At 43.8% G+C, this 22,079-nt stretch overlaps 1 protein-coding gene across 2 annotated transcripts in view; it reads left to right on the top strand.

Moving 5' to 3' along the window:
• The window catches only part of RGS6 (regulator of G protein signaling 6), a 258,804-nt gene that overhangs the window by 230,611 nt on the left and 6,114 nt on the right, over positions 1-22,079 (top strand). The window contains exons 16-17 of one of the 2 annotated variants that reach the window (XM_041460004.1): positions 4,653-4,742; positions 12,424-12,477. In XM_041460004.1, coding sequence (XP_041315938.1) covers positions 4,653-4,742; positions 12,424-12,477 — 144 coding nt within the window. The remainder of the gene's footprint in view (positions 1-4,652; positions 4,743-12,423; positions 12,478-22,079) is intronic. The other variant, XM_041460005.1, reaches the window with a different exon arrangement.

The raw sequence follows: 22,079 nt of genomic DNA on the forward strand, positions 1-22,079 counted from the left end.
AACCTTATCAGGGTTTATTTCCCTGCACTTAAGCTGTCAGCTGTCAGGGGTGGGATTTCTTGTTGGTTTCACATCATTGCAAAGTAGAATTTTTTTGTGCTTTATCTCATTGGTTCCTTTCTTTTCTAGAAGGGACAACATTTCCCCCTTTTAAATGTACTGTTTGTTCTTCTTTATATCATGTAATGGTTGTGGCAAGTGGAATGGTTATGTTGTCTGAAGTGTAACTCTCATGATAGAAGACCATGTACAGACAGTATGCTCAGTGAAGCTGGACAGCCCCCAGGACCACTGCATATTTTCCTCACCGTGGAGGAGATGTGATTCAGGTGCATAAAACACAAAAGAGGGTCTCCTTTTTCTCACAACGAGATGCAAGCAGATCCCATTGCCTCTATTTCCTTGGTTCAAGAGCTGGGAAACAACAGTCATGTGGACATTTGATAGCAAATCAGCTCTGCTTGCAGGAGTCTTGTAAGGGATTTGTTTGCTTCCTGGAGATGAAATCCACTGCACTTAGAAAAACAGGTTCTTTTGTCACTCTCCATGTTAGACTGACATTTCCCAATGGGCACCCAATGTCACAGGGGAGTATTAGTACAGCCAGCACTCATCAGCAGCATGCTGTGTGAGGGACTGAGTGACTGGTCAGCTCAAAAAACCAGCTTGCCAGGGCTCCCTCACATATGTCAAGTCAGTGTCTCCACCTGCAGCTGCCACTGCAGTGGCCTGAGATGGTAGCTCGGTGCTCAGAAAGAGCTGGCAAGGTTGCAGGGGAGACCAGTGGGAGATGTGATTACTGTCAGCTGCTGGCCAAATCTTTAAAAACTTTTTTCCCCTGCCTGTTATCTGGTTTTATAAGCTACCTTGTTTAATGGTTTAATAGATCACTTGGGCAGTTTTGTTAGATGATTGTTTTACATCCTTGGGTTTGCAATGTAACTCCCTAAAGGATTGCTGTCTTAGGGCTGGAGCAGGGAACTGTGAGACTGAGCCATACTTGGGAAGTGGTACATGGTAATGGCTGGGAGAGCCTACACCACCTAGAAGAAATGGTCCTCCTGCTCTTGTGCAGATGGGGCACAGGAACATCCCTTGGCACTTGTAAGGAAGTGTTGCAGTGATAATTCTGGACAGACTGCTCACAGTGCAAGAGACTAGAATGTCTGCAGCTGCATTGTTAAAAGTTGCATAGGTAGTGCATTTACTTTTTCTGTTTAGGGAACCAGCAGTAGTGTGCTCATCACCCTGTAATAAACAACTTAAAAAATGGAGAATTATCTCAGTATAGAGATGGAAAAGCTCAAACTTCTTATCAGCACTGTCGCGTAATGTCAGGGAGATTGTGCATGTTTATAAAGTGCATTGCACTGGGAAATTTCTGTCTGGGTGTCCTTTCTTTCCATCATGTGATAAAAAGGTGGGAAAAAACCCATCTGCTCAGTAAAATAACAAGTGAGAGACCATTGGGTTGCAATGATCCAAAGTGAGCTAAAAATCCATGACAGAGAAGGACAAGACAATTTGCACATGTTGCACAGAGCAACTAAATCCAAGCCCACACCTCTGCCTGTTGCTCAGGCTTCCACAGGAGAATACGATCAGTTGTTAGACCTCCAGTAGCCTTCAATATATTTATGGAATGAGGAACTGCTAAACACTAGCTGTAGGTTCTCCCTAGGAAGTTGTAGATTCTAGAATGCATAAGAGAAAATAGCTTGGTGGCAAAGAACAGAGTAGGCTACAGATCAAAACAAATGTTTTAGCCACTGGCTTTTCCCATCCTGCAGCTAGATTTGGAGTGTAAATGGGCTGGACACACACTGCAGCCACAATTTTAGCAGAAATCTTCATGGTGCAGTCTCAGTAGGGATTTTCACTGTAGCAATGCAAGTTGTCCTGTACTGTTGCAAATTGTAAGTCAGTCTTTGCTGATCTGAGCAACTGGCTCAGATTTCCAGTAGGTGCTTCAGAAATGCAGTGTTGTAAAATAAATTACTAGTATATCATTCATGCCTTCAGTCTACAGACTGTTGAAAGCAAGCCCTTTGCATTCTTACAATTAAAAAGTGAAGTTTGCTTCTGTAGCTGTGCATGTCTCTCCTTTTCCTATGCCCAACCTTCTTTCTTCATTAACATTCAAAACCTAGGAATAGTTATTCCCTGTTTGATTATATCTGTGGTGATCAGCTGAAAGGCAGCACTGTTGCTGTTTAGTGATTCCAAGATGTGAAAAGCAGAGAAAATGCTTCATACCAATTAGCTAACTGCAATGACAGCAGAGCTGTGGCTGTGCAATAGTCCTGTTTCAGGGAAGAGCTTCAGTTAAGAAGGCAGCTTGTGGTTTATTTCATTTCAGCATCAAAGCAATTTTTTCTCCTTCTGACCGCCAGTTACTGAGTTTGTACTGTTTTAAGGTCAAATACATGAAGTTGTCTTGACATGAGCAAGAATGATAGTTGTCACTGGCATACAGGTGGGTCGTATGGCCAGCCTCGTGTGTTGTCCTTTGCCTCTGTCTGTGTGGCAATGAAAACTGGAAGTTATTTTCCAAAAATGTTATCATCATGTTTCTGACCAGACACAGTTGTCTGACCACTGGTAAAGAAATCATTTGGAGCCCAAAGACAGTAAAAAAATTAATCATGTCTAGCAAAATGTCAATATAAATATCCCTGTCACCCACCATGTTGCCTCAGCCACAGCACCTTCCTGCCCACTCAGCACCTGTCCCACCAGCACCCTGCAGGTACTGGCTGCTGTAAAGAGGATCACTAAGAGGATGAAGGCTCTGGAGACCCCTCAAGCCCTTTACTGTTGAAGGGCTACAAGGCTCCCACTTACTCATCAGTCTCCTCATGGTCCTGGAAAAGCACCAGTTAGGTGGGTTTGTTTCCAAGTAGTTACAAAGAACTCATTAGGAGGACATGGAGTCTCCTTGGAAACCTTAAGATGTAGCAGTACAACTGGTTGAGGTGTGGTTGGGTTTAAATCAGCAGAGTCTTGAGTTTATGCTAGTTGAAATATTTAAGAGAGAACTGATGTTGAAAATCCTTATTCATGTGAGAGAATACAAACATTTTGATGATCATATCCATGATGTGCATTATTTTCCCTCTTCTTGTCTTAGGGCATTCTTGGCTCATTCTGTCCTGCATAAATAGAACAAATGTCCCACAGCTGGATGTCAAATCTCATGGAAATGTTGTACATGAGCAGTATGAAACTGTGCCCTACCATGTGTTTTTTCTGAAGCAAGAAGGGTGACAGTTGCTAAATAGCTTTATATGAATGATTCTATTGCAAAATCTTGTGCTGTCCTTTGGATAGATAGCGCTGCACAAATGAGGATCTGTCAAGACTAAAAGCAAGTATGGAAATTAACCAGTAAAAATTGTTCCACACCAGCATGTAGCTCAAAGAAAACTACATTTATGCTGTGTCGAAGGAAAACCAGTGGCCCTCATAGGACTACACCAACTAGTGTAAGAAAGCTGAATTAAGCAGTTCTTCTGTGTATAGACAGGTCATTGCTAATTACCTGTGATGGTGAAGATACGGGAATTCTGCTTGGCTTGTTAACACACTGAAATAAGCTATGCGACTTCTGTCTGGCTTGGTTCTTCTAAAGTTTCACGTACAATGGCTTTAGGGCAGGAGAGAATATTTCACGTTGTATAATTCACTATACATAAAACTGCTCATTGACTCTCTAAAAGTGCTTCCTTGGGCAAAGTCTAAGAGAAGGGTCCAAGGTGCCTTTTTTTCTCTTGAGCCCTTTAGTGTGTTCTCAGTCATTGTTTGGTCAAAGTATTTTAATTTGATTTTCCTGGTGTTTGGGATAATATCTTTTGTAAATCCAGGGATAACTAGGAGAAAAGCCGTGTTAAGGGATTCTCAGCAGGAAAGTAAAGCTTAGCAAGGAAATTAGAAAAGGGTATGTATTAAGTTCTGCTGCAATGAAACACCACTTTTTAAATTTGAAGATACACATAGTAAATGCTCTCAGAGCAAACTGGTAACAGCAGTTTGTCTTAAGAGATAACCCTAAGAGAGACTCATCCAATGTAACTTTATACATGGGATGTAGCCATCCACATCAGAACTAGTCATATAACTTCCCTGCATAGTCACCTCAGGTACGGGCTTTTTCAGGACATTAACACATTGGCTTACTTGAGTGCATGTCTAAAGTGGAGATGGAATGTGTCCAAGTATCAGTTCCCCTCCATGAACAGAAAGGGAGTGCTGAGTGACTGTTCAAGTATTTGTAGCTGGTAAAATGAAACCTAATCTATGAGACAATTTCTGGTCTTTATTTCTTCTTTCCAGGGTAGGCACTTTCTTATAATCTGGGGACTTCAGAGTGTTGCAATCTTTGCAGAATAATTCTGATGAGTGGATAATGTGTGCCAGCCTTTGGGGTGAGGGCCGTCTCTCTGTTTTGTGTTCATACAGCCCCAGGCACGGCAGGGTCCTGCCCCAGAATGGACCTCGTGTACACTACCACAACACAGATAATCAATAACAGCAGACTTAATTAGAACTCTGATCAGTCTCTCTTCCTTCCAATTCTCCATGTTTTAAGTTTCTGCGATGTCTAAATGAGGTTTGATAACAACTCTCTGTCTCTCATTCCCCCTATCCCACAGGAGCACATTTACAAGCTGATGAAGAGTGACAGCTACGCGCGCTTTCTGCGTTCGAATGCTTACCAGGACTTACTGCTGGCAAAGAAGAAGGTATCTGTTGGAAAGGACATGCTTGCATCTCTTAGCACGTCTTGATTCTCGCCTGCTGCTTGCTGCTAGTGTGAAAGTGAAAATATTGTTTGCATTTTTTTCCTTTAAGAAGGGAATGAGCACTTTTATCTTCTTCACTTGGGGGCATGGCATCCATGTGCACAGCCTCAGCATGAGTTTTGGGGAAAACATGGTGATTCAAGGTAAAAGTAATGTGGGAAGGTGTTTATCTTGCACTGCTGTCTCCCAAACTCGGTGCAGACAATACAAATCGTATTACCTCTTCCTCATGGAAAAGATGGCATGTGATATGAGAAGCAGAACCCATCAATCTTTTCATTACTGGTGCAAAATTCACTCCCTAGTCTCACCATGTGATATTCCCTTTGGATGCCTTACCTATAGATCCCCCTGCAGCAATTCCCATACTCCTTTCCCTTGCTTTTGCTTCCCCAGAGATGCTTCCTTTTCCTCAGAGACAGGGAATAATTGTAATGCATGTAGTAATCAAAAATTCCAGCCACATTGTCTCACAAGAAATCTGGGTTTGAGCTCTTCTTAGCCTTTTTGATATCTGCATGAGCTCTGCCAGCACCATGATTATGTCAGGAGCCTCCAGATCAGGGTAGCAAAGGAGCAAATGTAGACTTACACCTCCTGTCCTTGAGTCCCCTCTTTCTAAGGGGTCTAGGAGATAAGCTACTGATTTCTGCATTTGTGGCTGTGCTCAAATGCTTCCTGCAACTCCTGATTAATTCCCATAGCTCTGTGTGTGTCTCTGTGTGCATGTGCATGCCATGTACATGTGTGTATGTCCTACTTGCATTTGGCTCCCAGGACTGTACATAAACTGACTCCTGACTCCTGCAGCCTGAGTGTGTGGTTTCTCATCACCATCTTCCCTGCTGTTTTTCTGCTGCATTCTCTGTGTGCTGCCAAATTACATTGCATCGGCACAATACAATGAAATCCCAGTGGTATTTTTGTCCTGATTGTCATTGTGTGCCCTAAAAGCGTGCATATGGTGACAAAAGGAGACAAGCCCCTCTGTCTGCTGTGCCTGAGACTACTGGCAGGTGGATTAGCAAAAGGTAGTGGAGGGCAGCAGTCAGCCTTGTGTTTCAAAATGTCTGGTCTGAGACAGCATAAACCAGTGCTGCTTACATTTAGAAGAGTTGGACCTGACTTAGCTCAGAGACTGGAGAATGAAAGAGATGTGAGGCAAAGTCTTCTGATGGTATAAACCATAAAAGCCTCTGCCGTCTTCCTACCCCCAGCAGCTTATGACCCCCCTACCCCCCAGTCTCCATTGAATACTTGAGGGTTCATGTGCTTGAAAGCCAGAAGAGCTTTCTTCTCCCAGCCAAACCCATTCAAACCAAAGGTTTATTTTTTTGCAATCCTTGTTTGCTGTCAGATCAAGCCCTGGATGTGTCAGCATGACATCCTCATCCCCCCGCAAACTGCCGCAGGAGCAGGTTTTGGTGTCATGTTAACACAACCGTGAAAGTAAGAATCAAGTTTCTTTTAGAAAGAGCTGTGGGTGCACAAGTAAACATATGAAGGCACAAAAAAGGCAGGACTAGATCAGTGCAGATGTGCTGTTCATCAGCTGCACATTATGCAGGAGGGGGGGTTGGTGTTACTCCGGAGTCTGTAAAGCTCTTTGCAACCACATTACACTGTGTTGGGCAAGTGAATGTTTTGGAAACAGTAGGTATGGAGATGATGATAGAAAGAACATGACATTTCTGTACACTGAGCCACATGGTCCTATCTTTAGGACGTTTGGTGCAGCTTTGAGAGGCAGCCTTTTAAAATTCCTCTAAATAGCTAGAAAGCAAGGGAATGAAAAGAGGAACCCAGTGACACATTAGAGCCTGCAAATAAAGTCCTGGATTTACTGATGTAAATAGAAATTCAGTGCAGTTCTTTAAGTTGTGATGAGTACATCTCTCTGAGGCATGTCTTTCCCCAAAGTCATTATCCTCACATGGCTTGTACACCACACTGATATGACATAGCTTACTTTCATTACCGAAAATAAGTTCTGTCAGAAGCACAGCATGATGGACGTGGGGTAAAAAGAATTGCTTGCACTAAGCAAATAAACTATGGCTTCAGATTCCCACATTAATGTTGTGTGGATAAGTTTGTGTCATTTGGGATCTTTTGCCCTCCAGCACTGGGTTATAGCAAACTGAGAGGGCAAGCAAAAGGGAAAGGTAGACTGTGTGGCTAGAGCACAGAACTTCAAGCCATAAAATCTGTATGCTTTCCCTGGTTACCCTACATAATTTTATGTGTGAGCTTGGGGAAAAAAAGTTCAACCTTGCCTGTCCTATATCCTCCTCTTTTTCAAAGGGCAATTTATTATAGTGACCTGCTCAGCACGAGAGATGCCAAAGCTTCATTAGTGCTTCAAAACATACTTCACATTTCTGGTATTTGTAAAATACTGTAAGTTTGAAGAGTTACTTTCTTCCGCACCATACAATAACCACAGATGTGAGAGCTTTCCATGCTTGCTCTGGGAGTACAGTAATGGAGAGAGAAGGACTTCTGGGTTGAGATTGAGATACAGTGACAGAATTTTGAGGGGAACATATTGTTCACACCACTAACTGATGCAAGACAGCAGGCATAGGCTGTGTACAGGCCAGACATACATATTTTGTTAATCCATTTTAGATGTTTTTTCTCCGTTCTTCCCAGTGTCATTATTGCAAGTAACCACAGTACTTACTGGCCTCAATCCTGCAGATTCATGGTGCTCAGCAGGGAACATGAGGTTGGCCTCCAGCAAGGGTGTGATTAGAAGCAGTGAGCTGCAGAGGGGAAAAACTGGGTGTAGCCTTCTGCCTTGAACAGAAGGCCTCCTCCCTGCCAGGCTGGAGGAGAGATGAGAGCACAGCCCTGTCCTCAGGAGGAATGGCCATATGCCCAGCCCAACTGGAGCTCTGTGCCTCCATTCCCAGCCCCCTCTCTGCAGCAGGTAGAAATCATGGATCTGCTGAAGGTGTCTGGCTGGGCAGTGAAGGGTTGGATGTGCTGAGATCCCTGAGCAACTCGCTGCGTTTTATTTGTGTATGTATGCAACATGCCCCACTGGTGCTACACAGAGTCAAGCACTGACCTGCTCCTGTTTCTGCTGATATGCACTTTGTTGCAGGATACGTACAGTAGGTAATCACCACTGCATTGCCCTCCAGCCCTTCTCCACAGTAGCCAGAATGGTGGCTAGATGTCCTTAGACAGCAGTGATCCACCTGTCAGGACAAGTGCTGTGATAAACCTCCTCAGTCAAGGCAAGGAGGCATTTTGGCAGGGTGACTTGGCAGCAAAGCAGGGGCTTATTCCCTGGAGAAAGAGCATTGTGGATTAGTTAGTGCACCATTGAAGGGGATGTGAGTGCACAGGAACTTTTGTTAATGGTGAAGAAGCAGCCAGACACGTGCTCTGCTAGTTATTTTTGCAGAGAAGGGAGCGAAAGGAACAGAAAAGACCTCGAGGTACTTTCCATTACTCACTGTAAAGGTGAAACAATGACATTGGTTGGCATCTCTGCATTACTGAAGCGGCAGCTGAACTGTCACAGTGCTGGTGTTCATGTCAGCCTGGGATGAGGTGGCTTCCTGTCACCCAGCCCTGCCCATAGGCAGGGAAGCATCCTGGAAAGACAGCCACAGCTGTAGTGCAGACAGGCTGTGAAGCTATGGGAGTGAGCCCTGCAGCACTGAGGGAAGAGCAGGTTGGTATTTTCTTGGTTTAGAGTATTGTTTTGGTCTCCAGCTGGTTCAGGGAAGTGTGAATTCACCATGATCCTATTCAAATGAACACACAATATATACAAAATACTCTGGCCACTTGGTAGCACTGTACATGCCCTTTGTTTTCTCACTTTGGACAGGTAGATGTGACTGGCTGAGAAGCCCAGGATCTGCTCCTGGCCTTTTCTGAACCCAGGGTCAGGGATATTATTATTCTTTATTTTTATCTGATCCCATTCCCTCTGGAAGACATTCTTTTTCATCAAGTTCAAAATAAACCCCACTTCACACCCCAAAGCCTCATACCAAAAAAAGAATTCAGTAGCCAACAAAATAAATCCATGGAGGGAGGGAGGTAGAGAATTTTGCAGACCTTATGTTCAGAAGACTGAGTTTCTATATGTATTTCCCTTGCCCTTTTCAGATCCCTGGCAAAAAGTATCAGCAAGGGGATACTTAGGAGCTTCATGCCATGAGGAGCAGGCTCCATTTCCTGCACACACCTTTTGAAGCATTGCTTTTAACCACACCCCCTGTTGCCAGCTGCTCTGTATTGTCCAGGAAGGTTCCTGTTGCAGATTATGCCTCCTTCTCAGTCCCATCAGGGCACACATGGCTATTTCGGTTCAGTGGCAGGACTTGTCTTGAATGTTATAGAGATGCTGAGCAATTTTCTCATAATTACTTTTAATAGTCAATGTGAGCTGGTTTTCTCAAGTTTTCTTCTACTTAATTTCCATGCAAGCAGAATCTACACAAAGGAACTTAAAGTTTGGATGGCTGAGTAAATGATCAAAAAAAAAGGAAAATTCAGAGAAGCTAGTCAATAATTAGTGAATGGCTTCTATGTGGTGAGCTGTATTTTTCTGTTGTCTGCCTGGGCTGAGAGATTTTCATCTGATGGTTGTTTCATATTTTATCCAAATGCATATGTCCTTTGCCATTAGCTGGTGGAGTCTGTTGGTGTATTTACTGGCAAAAATTGCATTTTTTGCACCTGGGAGGACTGCATGACTTGGCATGCACACGTGTTTATCTGCCTTTGCCCCTTTGCACACACAGTGTATGTTTGTGCAAAGGCTGCTGTGGCTGCTGCAGCAGGCAATGGCTCCAGGGTCCGCACCCCAGGTCTGTTCCCAGGACTGGGATGGGTGTGATTCACTCTTTCAATTATTTTTTTCTTTTTTGCACTTTGTTATTTTTAAATTTCCTTTATCTGGTGTGCAAGGCAGCCTCACCAGCTCAGCCCCGTGCTGCAGAGCCGTGGGCAGGCATTCCCTGCACGGCAGGCAGCCAGCCACACGGGCAAGCAGACAGGAAGAGCCAGCGAGCTGAACAGCCAGCACCCACACCCACGGACATTCAAACTGCTCAAGCCAGCTCATCACTCTGCAGCCAGCCTGCCTCAGCTGCTTTTTATTTCACTAGAAAATGTCATGCTTTGACTCAGAGCTGGATGCTATGGGGATGAGCTTTCCACGCATCCAGCTGGTCCCAGCCTGCCACCGCCATGCCAAATGTGCAGAGTGACTGCAGACCGTGCTTTGCAAGGCTCTTCTGTGAGACACTGGCGGTGCTCTGTGCAGCTGCTTCCCCACACGTCCTCAGCTGAGGTAGGCAGCAAACAGCCTTGTGTGGGGCCCCTGTGCCGGACAAGCTCTCAGCACCTCAACAAGGTGCTCATGGTCTTTAAAGACCACCATCCTTCCTTTCTGCTGGGTGGGAAAATGCATCACCCTGCTCTGTAACAGAGATACTAAATTTTGACAGTGAGTGCAGGGGTGCAATGTGGCCTGTATAGCAGCTCACTGTCCTTTGACCCCAGTGCACACCAGAGCTCCACTTCAAAATGCAATTGGGTCAGACACTGACTTTCCAGCCTGCAGCAATATCATGCCACAGACTCCAAGTGCCTTGCTCCCCTGAGCCTTGCAGAACACTCAGTCTTTTGTTCAGGTATTTCTTCTCCTGAAATTGTGTCTTTAACTTGGCTGCTGGTGGGTCTTATGACCTGTGTAGAGGCTCAGTGCCCAGCTGGGCACTGCCCTCCTCAGTCCTGCTCACTGGGACATGTCCAGCCAGAGTGGCAGGAATGCAGCTCCTCTCTGTCACCTCTGCTGTCTTGGGGTGTAGAGATACCACTGAGGCTACTTCCAAGAGGGAATCTGTGATGCTCTGAGCACATGCATGGCTCTAATATTCAGCCAAAGAGTGGGGCTGATGTTTCTTTTGCCTTTTCTCTCTCACATGCAAGTAGAGGCAATTAACCCTTGGATTAGTGCATGTTAAATAGTCCTTTGGGGCCCATTGGACTGGGTACATCACTGCCTTCCTGCCAGCCAGGAAGGCTCCTTTATTCCTTGGTACTTGCTTTGAGGCCTTGGCTCCATCCTCTGTGTGGGCTAAAATGATGTGCCTCTAGCTTTCACTTTTGATAGCACTTTGGGACATCAGAGCTGATTCTGTGGCTTCCTCAAATGATTATAAGTGTGGAGGTTGCTTATTTCTTTCTTCTGGATAAAGAATATTGCTTGTCTTAAAAGGGCCTTATGTTTTGGTCTCATATTTAGTGATGCAGCAGGGACAATCTGCCCCATTTCTCCACGAGATGCTTAAGACTAACCTTGTAGACATCAGAGAACAGTGAAAGCTGTGGTAAACATGCAGAAGAATCAAAAGACTTTGCCTAGATTCAGCTACACAACTTCTCATCCAATTTATCTGGTATGGTTTTGGCTTCTTTATGTCTTCTCTATCTGATTTTTGCACTGGTCCTTTGCCCTGGGGATTGTTACTGCAGCTGAATGTGTGGCAGATGGTATGTCAGGTAGGTGCCTCTCCAGTGCAGTGCTTGTTTCCAGTGCACTGTGATGCACCACATTACTTTGGTTTTCCCTTACATGTAGCTCCTTATTTCCTTCATAGCAGTTTTACTTCCGTCTTACCACCCCCATTTTGCTGGCTCACCACATTAAAATAAGTGTCCCTTCTGGAAATCTGCAGTGCCCACAGCTTTCTGACTGCAGTGAGCTTTCTTTTGTAGCATTGAGTTTCTTCTCTTCTCTATAACTATTTTTTTTTCTTAGATATTCCAGCAAACATGCCAATAAATTATTTAGTTCTTCCTCGTTAGTGGCGATTAGATCTCCCTTGTGCCAAATGAACGAAGCGCTGCAGTGAGCAGCCTTCTCAGGGATATGTTAATAAAGCCATGATGCACACAATCGTTTTTCTCACAGTGCAAATGAATGTCTTCTTACATATGAATAGTCCTGTACTCCAGGTACAAAAATATCAGTGCCCCGAACTGCTCTGTATCTTTCCGTTGTCTTGCAAAGACACGCATATGCTGTCTTTTGTTTTGACTTACTGGAAATATGCCTCTACTCTTTGGATAAATAGAAGAGTGTAGGTTCACTGGCAGTGAGTGCAGTGGTGGTTTTCTTCCAGTGCTGTATCCACTCAGACATTGCTTTTTAATATTGTGAAAGCTACTGTGGTTTTTCCATCTCTCTACACAAGTAGATGGGAGCCTCTGATAGGTGTTTGGCAGATGTTAACCAGAATCAGACATCTCAGCTTGAACAGTAACAGAAGGAAAATTCAGTGAACAAGAAATCAATACCAACAGCTGTAAGACACAGCAATGCACAGACATATATGGACCATTCAAAAAACTCACAGGAGAAAAGTGACATTCTCTGAGAGTACAAGTAGTGATGTTTCTCATTCTTTAAGGTGTTTTGATTTTTTATGTTTGCTGTTGCAAACATTGATTTCTGCTTTTTACATTTTTTTACAACTTTTTCTTCTTGCTACTTCCTTATATTTTGCTGCTGTTTTAAAAGACTGCATTTAAGCTGAAGGGTTTTTTTCTGTATTTTTATCTCCCTACTTCGTTCCCTGTTAAGCCAGAGAATGAGCAAGGTCGTAGAACTTCTCTAGAAAAGTTCACTCGCAGCGTGGTAAGTTCCTTTTCTTTTCCCTCCTCCCTTTCCTCAGAACTTCATTTTCAGCTGGGGGAAATGTGGATGCTTGACTTTTTATTTTATCCTTTATTTTTGCAGCTAGTATCTTTGCAGCTTCTCTCTTAATACCGTAGCTCATCTAAATAGTAGCTCTAAAGAAGGGGCTGGGGGTGGGGGAGAAATGGCATAATGCTCATTCTAGCTTATCATCATTGCAAAAGCAAATTGATTTTTTTGTCTAGAATTAAATACAAAGTTGTCTTTTTGCTACATTCCCACTACAGTGTTTGTTGTGGCTTTTCCTTGCACAATGAAGTAGAAGAGCATGGTTCTCATAGCTCCGTTGCAACAGTATCTGTACGGTTCCTAGTGCATGGATAATGATACCCCACACACATATCCACCCACAGCACTGCGGCCGCTTCCTCCGTTGCCCCATCTGTCAGTGCTCATGTAAATAGTGATGTGCGATACCCTTTGCCTCGTTCATGATACTGATACCGGAAAAGGAGCACAGTCACAGCAGGAAACATGACACTGTTACATCTTTTAGACAAGGAGACAGCAGGACCTCAAGGGCAGATGTTCTCCCTCTTTGTCCTTCATTAATCTCCAGCCTTCAGCCAGTGTGTCCAGAGCTTGGGCAGGGCCTGCTTGCCACACTTGCATTCAGGGATCTGTCTGTGCAGCAGTTTTTCTACAGAGCAGGAAGAGCAGGGAGAGGGGGCAGGACCAGAGGCAGATACTGCAAGTGGAGTGGAGTAGCAGGGATACTGGACAGCACAGGTTGTGTTTTGAGCTGCATCAAAAGCAGCATGACCAGCATGATGGGAAAGGGGATTCTGGTCATCTACTCTGCTCTTGTGAGACCCTCACCTGGAGTGTTGCATCCAGCTCTGGAGTCCCCAGGACAGGAAAGATATTGACTGAATCCAGAGGAGGACCACAAAGTTGATTAGAGGAATAGAGTACCTCTTCTACAAGGAATGGTTGAAAAAATTGGGTATGTTCATTCTGAAAAGTGAAGACTTTGGGGTTATTTAATTGTGGCCATCCAGTACTTTAAAGGAACCTACAAGAAAGACGAGAGGGACTTTTTATAAGAGCACGTTGTGACAGGACAAGGGCGAATGAATTCAAACTGAAACAGTAGGTTTAGATTGCATGTTAGGAAAAAAATCTTTACTGTGAGGGTGGTGAGGCACTGGAACAGGCTACCCAGAGAACCTGCAGATGCTTCATCCCAGGAGGTGTTCAAGCACAGGGTCGATGGAGCTCTGAACAACCTGGTCTAATAAAAGGTATCCCTGCCTGTGACAGGGGGGTTGGAACTTGGTGATCTTTAAGGTTCCCACCCAAAGCATTCTATGAGTCTGTGACATTCTTGCATGTGTGTATATATAGATACGTATATTTATATGTACACTACATACACACACACGGCATATAAATACAGCACCTTTGTAAATCCTGAGAGAAACAGGAAGCTGTGCAGGTAAGTGTGAGCTGCTTTAGAGCAAATAAGCCGAGAGCAGTTCTTCCTGACACTGCTGTGCTACTGCACAAGCAAACCCAAATGTAACATACAAGGCTTTGTAGTACATCCACTGGCAGACTTCCTGGGAAATGTATTTATATAGCTAATGCATATGCACACATTTAAAATATGTTGATACAAAATATATCACTATGCCCATCTGCATATTTACTACTTTCTAAGAGTCTGCCAGGGAGAGGAGTAGGAAAGACTTTTTAAAAATTTTTTTTTAAAACAAACTATGCAGAAATATTTACATCGAGTGGTAAATTCTGCTCCCAGATTTGCCAAGTACGTGGAAGAGTAACTCTCACTTTACTAGACTGGCTGGGTTTACAGTTGCACAGCCAAGGATGGATTTTTCTCTTGCATTTGATTTGAAGGGTAACTTGAGAAGCTAAGTTTGGGATGCTATGATTAGAATGTAAGTAGCTGTAAAGATTGGTTGGCACTTTAGTGCATTTTTGTCTTACTGATGAGCATGCTGTAAATATTTTTTTTTCATTTCTCTTAATACAGATATAAAATCTCATCTTCTGATGGCATGGTAGTTACCAGAACTAGGAAGAGTCTGAATTTTTTATACTTTGCATTATGGCAATTTGTCATTGCCATCAGATGAGAAAACAGTCACTATGTCGACATGTCATAATGTCCTCAGAGGATAGTATCACCAGTGAGAACTTTATGGCATAGTCAGGGGACTGAATTAAGATGAAGTTAATTCTGTATGCTCTAGTTCTCCAATATGCACTGCAGCTCCCTGACTGTGTGGGAGTGGAGCAGTTCAGCAGTCCATACTTCCAGACCTCCACTGTGCTTTGTGATTGCTCATTACAGGATCACATATTCAAGCTGGCCCTGCACAGGTGTGAAGAAGTTAAGTGTATGCTTAAGGTTTGGCTGGAACAGACCCCCAATTTGGCTCTCTTCAAGGGAGGAGCACTGAGCCTATTTTGCAAGCAAGATTATTATGAGGTCACATTTCCAGTGAGGACTGTAAGATGAATCTCAAAACAAGTAAGGGCTAAAAGTTTATTTGCCTTAAGGAGCCATAGTTGAAGTGAAATCATTTCCCAGATTGACTGAACTATTAATTGTCTGTGGATCTGGGCAATTAGACTCCAGACTGTGCTTCTCTGCCTGGCACTGGGAGGGCCAGTAGACCCCTGGGAAAATTTTCAGATTTGGCTATAGCATGTGACCCAGCATTTTGGGAAATCACACAATCACGGAATAGTTACAATTGGAAGGGACCTTTGGAGATGGAATGTGTCCAGGTGGATTTGGACTGTCTCCAGAGGGAGACTCCATGGCTTCCTTGGGCAGCCTATTCCAGTGCTCTGCTACCCACAATGTAAAGAAGTTTATGGGACATAAGTCTGCCAAGCCAATCTCTAACCCAGTCCTCTATGTCCAAGGGGAAGTCTCCCTTTCTCCACCCTTCCTCTCTTACTTCCAAAGTCTCGGATTCCCAACCTTAGCACTAAAAACCGAGACATTCAGTAACTGGGCCTTCTCTGTGTCTTCTGTCACCAGGACATGCATCTGATTCAGCAGTAGCCCCACATTTCCCCAGATATTCCTTTTGCTGCTGATGTACATTAGAAACCCTTCTTGTTGTCCTTCATATCCCTTGCCAGACTTAATTCCAAATAGGCTTTGGCCTTCTGTGTCACATCCCCGCATACTCTGACTGTTCCTTCAGTCCTCCCACATGGCCAGTCCCTTTTTCTACATCACAGAATCTGTTTGAGATTTATTAGAAGCTCCCTGCTCATCCAAAAGGGTCTCCTGCCCCCTCTGCTTGATTTCTTGTTCATGGTGATACACTGGTCTTGAGCTTGGAAAAAGTGATGCTTGAATATTGACCAGCTCTCTTGGACCTCCTTTCTTCTAGACCCCTTCCTTTTACATCATTGTACTCAAACCTGGGGAACTGTGGGGAACATTGCAGGTAGCATAGAGCCAGAGCAAGAGCATGGGGGTAGAGGTTCATGATCCTTTCCTTGCTGGAAATACTGTATTTACAGTGTTGCTTTCCATATCAGAGAAAGCTGACTTGCAGCTGGAAGACCAGACACGTCCAGCATCTTACACAGGGAGTCTTCACCTGAGTGAAAAAAATCAGACTCTCTAAGTTTGCCTTTTCTGGTTTCTTATTTCTCACCATCTCTTGATTGACAAAGACAGGAAAAAATGCAGCATTTCAGAAAGAGAAACAGTAAAGCTTTGTGTTGACAAACTACAAAGAGTATTGCAGGCTTTTTATCTCTTATGTGAGTTAAGCCCCACCTGCGAAAAATCTTACAGTGCTCCCAAACGGGTCTCCTGCACTGGGTGGAAAGCTGTACACCTGGTTTTGGGAGCACAGACTTGGAGCAAGGGGAAGTTGTTTTACCCACCTGGCTCCTGCTTATCTCAGTCATAACTCAGGAGTCAGGGATTAGCTCCAGACCATTTGACATACTATAACAAGACACTATGAAGTTCTGCTAAGCAACCAGAGGCTTTCCACCTTCACATGGATCAATGGGGAATAAGAAAGAATAGGGCTTTATATGATTTTTTTATACCAGTCTTCAACTCATTCAAGACCCACTGTCTTGTCTTCCTTGACTTGATACTTTTGACCAACAGAAGGCATCTCATGACTAATGAATGCACTGAGTTTTTGCACCACATCTTTCTGAAAGCCATGTGCTGTCCCTGCCCCCTCAAGCATGACACTAAGTATGACACTAAGTGCAAGGTTTTGACAGGGCAATTTTCACTGTGGTGATGGTTCACCTTTTACTTCCAAGTCCTTACAAAGAATCAGCTGACACCTTAGCACCTTAGTGCAGTAGCCAAAAGGGGCTTGTGCCCACTGCGGTCAGGTCCTTCTGTACCAAAGGACGTGGTTTGCAGTGCCTGTCTGGATTCCCCTTGGAGAGAGGGAACATCTGTCTCATCCAGCCCTCAACAAGCCAGGCACCCTCAGCCTCCTCAACTCACCTGACAGAAGTCTAAAGCTGTGATGTCCATGTGTTTCATGGCAGCTTTGTAGTCCCAGGACCAAACATGGTCATCAGTCATCTGGTGAGCATCAAAGGGCCACATCTGCATGGTGGAGCAACAGAACACTACAGGGCACATGCTGCCCAACGCTGCTGGAGCAGAGGGGTGGCAGATGTCTTTTTCCTCTCTTCAGGTTTTGAAGAGTCCTCAGAAATACATAGGCAGCACAGTGGTAGGATAAACATCACAGTACCAGGCCCTTTTGGCCCTGTATCAGGCTCCCCTGCTCTGGAATCACAGGTACAAAACCAGGCTGGCTCTTCCATGCTCTCCAAGGTGCCCAGGGGAATGGTCGATATCCTGGAGCTGCAGAGCTGACAGTCTATTGCTTGGAAGCACTTACTAATCCATCTCGTTTCAAAAAGGATGGCACTGTGCATGGTGGCAGGTTTATCTTATTACAATTTTCCTTTTGAATACAACAAGGATTGACATTATGAAAGGAGAGTTAGCCTGTCTTCTCTCCCAAGTGAAGATAAATGGCATCATAAAAATCAGACACCATGTATCATATATGTTATAAATAATATCTAGTATTGAGGTAATAACTTAATTTTAAAGACACACATACACACAAATCCATATATCTACATCTCTCTCTTGTGTCATATTTCATCATCTCACTAATTAAAAGGAGCCTGCTATACTATTTTTAGCCCTGCAGCCTCAGCCTAGCTGTTTAAACCACTGCAGTTTCCCATCTGCTTTAGAAATTATTTAATAATCAGATAGACAGAAGCTTAGTCCTCATAAGCTGAGATGATCCTTCAGGGCCAAGTGTAGAAGGAAAATATATTTTAATGAGTACATTTAGGGGAACTACTGCTGCTTTTTGTCTCACAAAGGAAGCCACCAAGTCTCTACCTAACTTGTGCTGGTAGCCATTTGCATTTAATAAAGGAGGAAATAGGCAGGGGGTCCTTTGTTGCATCTTGAGCATTATCTCTGAAAGCAGCAATGGGTACTTCAGCAATAGCAGGGATTAAACCTATGGATACCAGCCTCAGCAGGTAACTTAGATAAGCCTGGGCCATCATACACAAACTTGAATTCACCCTTTCCTAAAATGGCTATATTCCAGGGAAGGAATTTTCCCTGGAAGAAAACAAGTGTTAAAATTTCTGACTCAGTGTCCAGGTGGTGACTCAGTGCCAAGACCTCTGGATTTTATTCCCAACTGATAGTTCTTTAAGAAAAAAAAAAAAAGGCACACCCATATGTACCACTTTTTAGAGGATAAGAATTCTCAGTCTTTGTGCTTTAAAGGACAAGAAAGTGACCAGAGCAGTGATCTATTCTTCAGGCAGAATTTTTACAAATTCTGGCTGAACTGACGGATGTGGGAGACTGTAACACATTATGTTCCTGGACTGGAAAAGGTCTTTAGCTGAAGAAGGCAAAGAATCTCTTGTGTAAATTCAATGCAGTGTTGAAAGAAAATAAGGTGAAGGATGAGATGGTCTGTGTTTGAACTGTGTGGGAAGTAGACTGTAGATTAAGGATGTAAGAATAAGGGTTTTCAAATGACCCTTCTTCAAAGAATCCTGGACATTTTGGATGGAACATTTTGTACAGCACATCAATGAAGATTGAAGATTGTCTCAGTTCCTAGGCACAGGTTAATAACTGAATCGACAGACTGGTCCAGCTTCATTAACCATAGCATAGGCAAAAGGAGAAGCTGGGAAGCAGGAGCTGCTGTCATCCTTGTGTTAGCAGCACCAGTCTAGTGATTTTGTATTTTCACCCAGAAGCATTGTAGGCAAAGTCCACGTGACATCCTTAACGGCTTTGGAGCCAGTGCTCCACCTGGGTTTCTCATGCAAGGATAACTTTTCCAGAAACAAGAATGACAGGAGATCTTGTATTCAATGTATTTATCATGCTCACTGCCCAAGATGCTTTTTGTCTGGGACCTAAAATGCCCTTCTCCTCCTTGCAGTGATGCAAACGGACATTATCATGGTAGCATTTATTTTGCTTTAGTTTTCTGGTATCTTTTGGTAATTTTATATTGAACAATTCTTGTTTCAGGATGTAAATGCATCCCAGTTCAGTGCCCAGAGAAATCCACAGTTGCATATTTCATTTCAGTTCCATATGTATCTGCTCTCTTGCATTATATAGCTGTGAAAGCTTTAGTTTCTACCCTGATTTCCTGGCTGTCCCTTCCTTGATGTTCTCAGCTGTCTCCCAGCTCCATGTTGGCACTTTTGTTTTTCCCTGCTGCTGCTTCCCCATCTTCTTGACCCTGAGCTTCATCCCTTGGCCACTGCTGCTCATGCTCTTTTTTATGTCTTCTTGGTTTGTGTACTGTTGGATCAGAGTTCGAGTCAAACTCAGTCCTATTCTTAATTCATGAGTGCAGTGTCACACAAGTGAAATGTGTTGATGGAATCTTATCTTTCTCAGGTGAACTGTGTGATGTTTTGCGCAGCTGTGCCACTATGATGTATTATAAATAGTAACCATGAAAGCAGTGAAGAAGGTGTAAGGCTGGAGAAAGAATTGCTGCCCAATGTCATCTTTTTAACTAGTTCCTTGATAATCTCATAAAGCTGTCAATATTTCCCACTTTTCCCACTTTTTCACTTTCCCAGCTCTACCAGCTTGCATAAATAAATCAAAGCATTTGAGAATATGGAAAGTATTCACAACCTCCAATAATGGCAAAGGTTTAAGCCATTATTGGTAGAGAACAGTGGTTGAAAAAGTGGAAAGTATAAAAAGATGATAAACTGATATGCTGGTGAAGTGGCTATCAGAATAGACAGCAAGAAGGGAAAGGATACAGAGTGGATTACAGAGTTTTTTAGATTTGTCATCAAGAAAAGACATCTGGAAAAGGGGTTCTTTTTATCTTTGGAAGGTATTTTGCTTTAAAAGAAAATGTGCTCATTTACTACTCTAATCATTACACTGGCTTGTGCTGAGAAAAGGAACTTGCATTATTACTGAGGTGGTGGGAAGCATCAGAATGTACCCAAAGCACAGAGGGGCTGCAGCCCGTGTTTGCAGTGTGCCCTGTGGTTGTTCCCTTGGTGTGACAGCCAGCCAGTGTGCACAGCCGGGGCTGCAGAGGGCCGCATGCATGGCCTGCACGGTGCATGCACTGACTCGCCGCTGCAGGCTGGAACATGCCACGCCTGCTCTTGGTATTGTCCTGGTACCTTACCCGGTTTGGTCAGGGGTAAGTTGCATGTGTCACCTGTATGCTGCATAGTCTGCTCTAGATACAGGGCTTCCTTTAAGGGGTAAGTATCCATTGTTTCTAGTTGATGAGTTATCCTTCACTTCCTAAAGGCACTGCTGTGTAGTGCTGCTGGCACAGGATGGCAGCTTCCTTTTGCCCCTGCAAGGGGAAAGTGAGTGAGTGATCTTTGTGCATACCATTTGTGAAAGTGCTTGGGGACCCTTCTGGATGAAAGGCACTATACAGAGTTCAAACACACCCACTATTAATTTGCTGTATTTTATTTGAGCCATACACAAACCCTGGAAGACAAAAGCAGGTACCTTCTCACTACAGACAGGTCTAGCCGCAGATACTAAGCAAGGTGTTTGGGAGGGAGGTGTGCTTAGCCCCTGCTGTGATTTCAGCCAAGTTTATTTTGATACTCCTGAGAGATTTGATATTTCAGTGGTGCATTCATATTCCTCTGTACAAGACATTTAAATTTCTGGTTCCCAGTCGTGCTGAAAGCTGTCAAACAAGCTGAGTCCTTTGTACAGAATCACACCCTGCCCTAGAGGCAGACCAGCAACATTCAGTTAGGGCATTTCTGAGGTGGCTTGAAAAAGCAGTCTGCTACACCATTGTGTACTGGCTGCAGTGATCCATCTGCTTCTCTGTCTTCCTGGGTTTTTGTCAAAGGGAGAAAAACATGCTGAATTTGCAGTCCATAGACAGCTTCAACCAATGCCACAACTGTTTCACTTTCAGTTATAAGGAGCCCAGTCTGTACCACAAAAGAAGAGGATCATACTTGTGGTGCTGGTGGGATGGTAGAGGAGGGCTGCATCTATTATGAAGCTGTGCTAGGAGTGGGTGAATACACAGATCCTGGTTTGTGCCATATGCAGTGCTGTACCAGTTTTTCTCCAAGCAAAGTGCAATGCCTCATTGAGGAAGCGTAAGAAATCCTCACAACTTAAAATGGGAATAGATGACACTGGTTTTAATCGGACTGAAGCTCTGAACTGTTCTCATAAGAGATGTGAGTTAGAAGAGCAAAAAAGCAATATCAAATGTGGCAATGTAACCCATGGTGGTTGAGCTTCACTGTGATGGGCAGGGATGGCAAGAAGCTCAGGTAACTTGTCAGTCAAGCCTTAGGAGTGGGGCCCACTCTGCAGGAATTTGGAGGTAACTCATGACGCTGTGCTGGCAAGAACAGGTGAGCATTCCGCATGCTGGGAGCATCTGGCCCCACCTTACACTCTACAGCCACTTTGCAGCTCCTGTTTTCAGTTTGTGTCAGTGTGTAATCGGTGGTATTGTCCGCCACATTTTCTGTGTTATGTTACTTATGTTCATAGTTTATATGTCTGTGTTTATTTTGTGCTGAACTAAGTTATTTTCCAGTATTATGTTTTTAATTCAGTTTCTTATTTAACTTCATTAATTTATGTTACGCTTATCTTAAGTTGACAATGTATATCTTAGTGAAAAAATCTAATAAAAATAATATTTTTAAATGGCACAAAAATAAAGCTTCCCCAAGCTCTGCATTGTAATATAACATTGAAAACCAAACAGTGCTGGCAGTGCTAGGGCCATGACAATCTCTTCAGAAGTAAAATTTGGTTGCAGGATGTTGTCTGTCCACTGCCAAATTTCTTGAAGTATGTTAGCTAACAGATAGAAATACTGAGCATTGCCTGTGATGATGTGAAAAATCTCGGATTCAAGCCCATGGAAGGAGAATTGCCTCACCTCCACTGGAGATGCAGACTAGCGCCAGTTCTCTGCAAAGGGGGATGGGGCAACAGTGCTCCCCGG

The sequence above is a fragment of the Pyrgilauda ruficollis genome, unplaced genomic scaffold, assembly GCF_017590135.1.
Source record: "Pyrgilauda ruficollis isolate IOZ18807 unplaced genomic scaffold, ASM1759013v1 scaffold14, whole genome shotgun sequence".
In the NCBI taxonomy this organism is placed as follows: domain Eukaryota; kingdom Metazoa; phylum Chordata; class Aves; order Passeriformes; family Passeridae; genus Pyrgilauda; species Pyrgilauda ruficollis.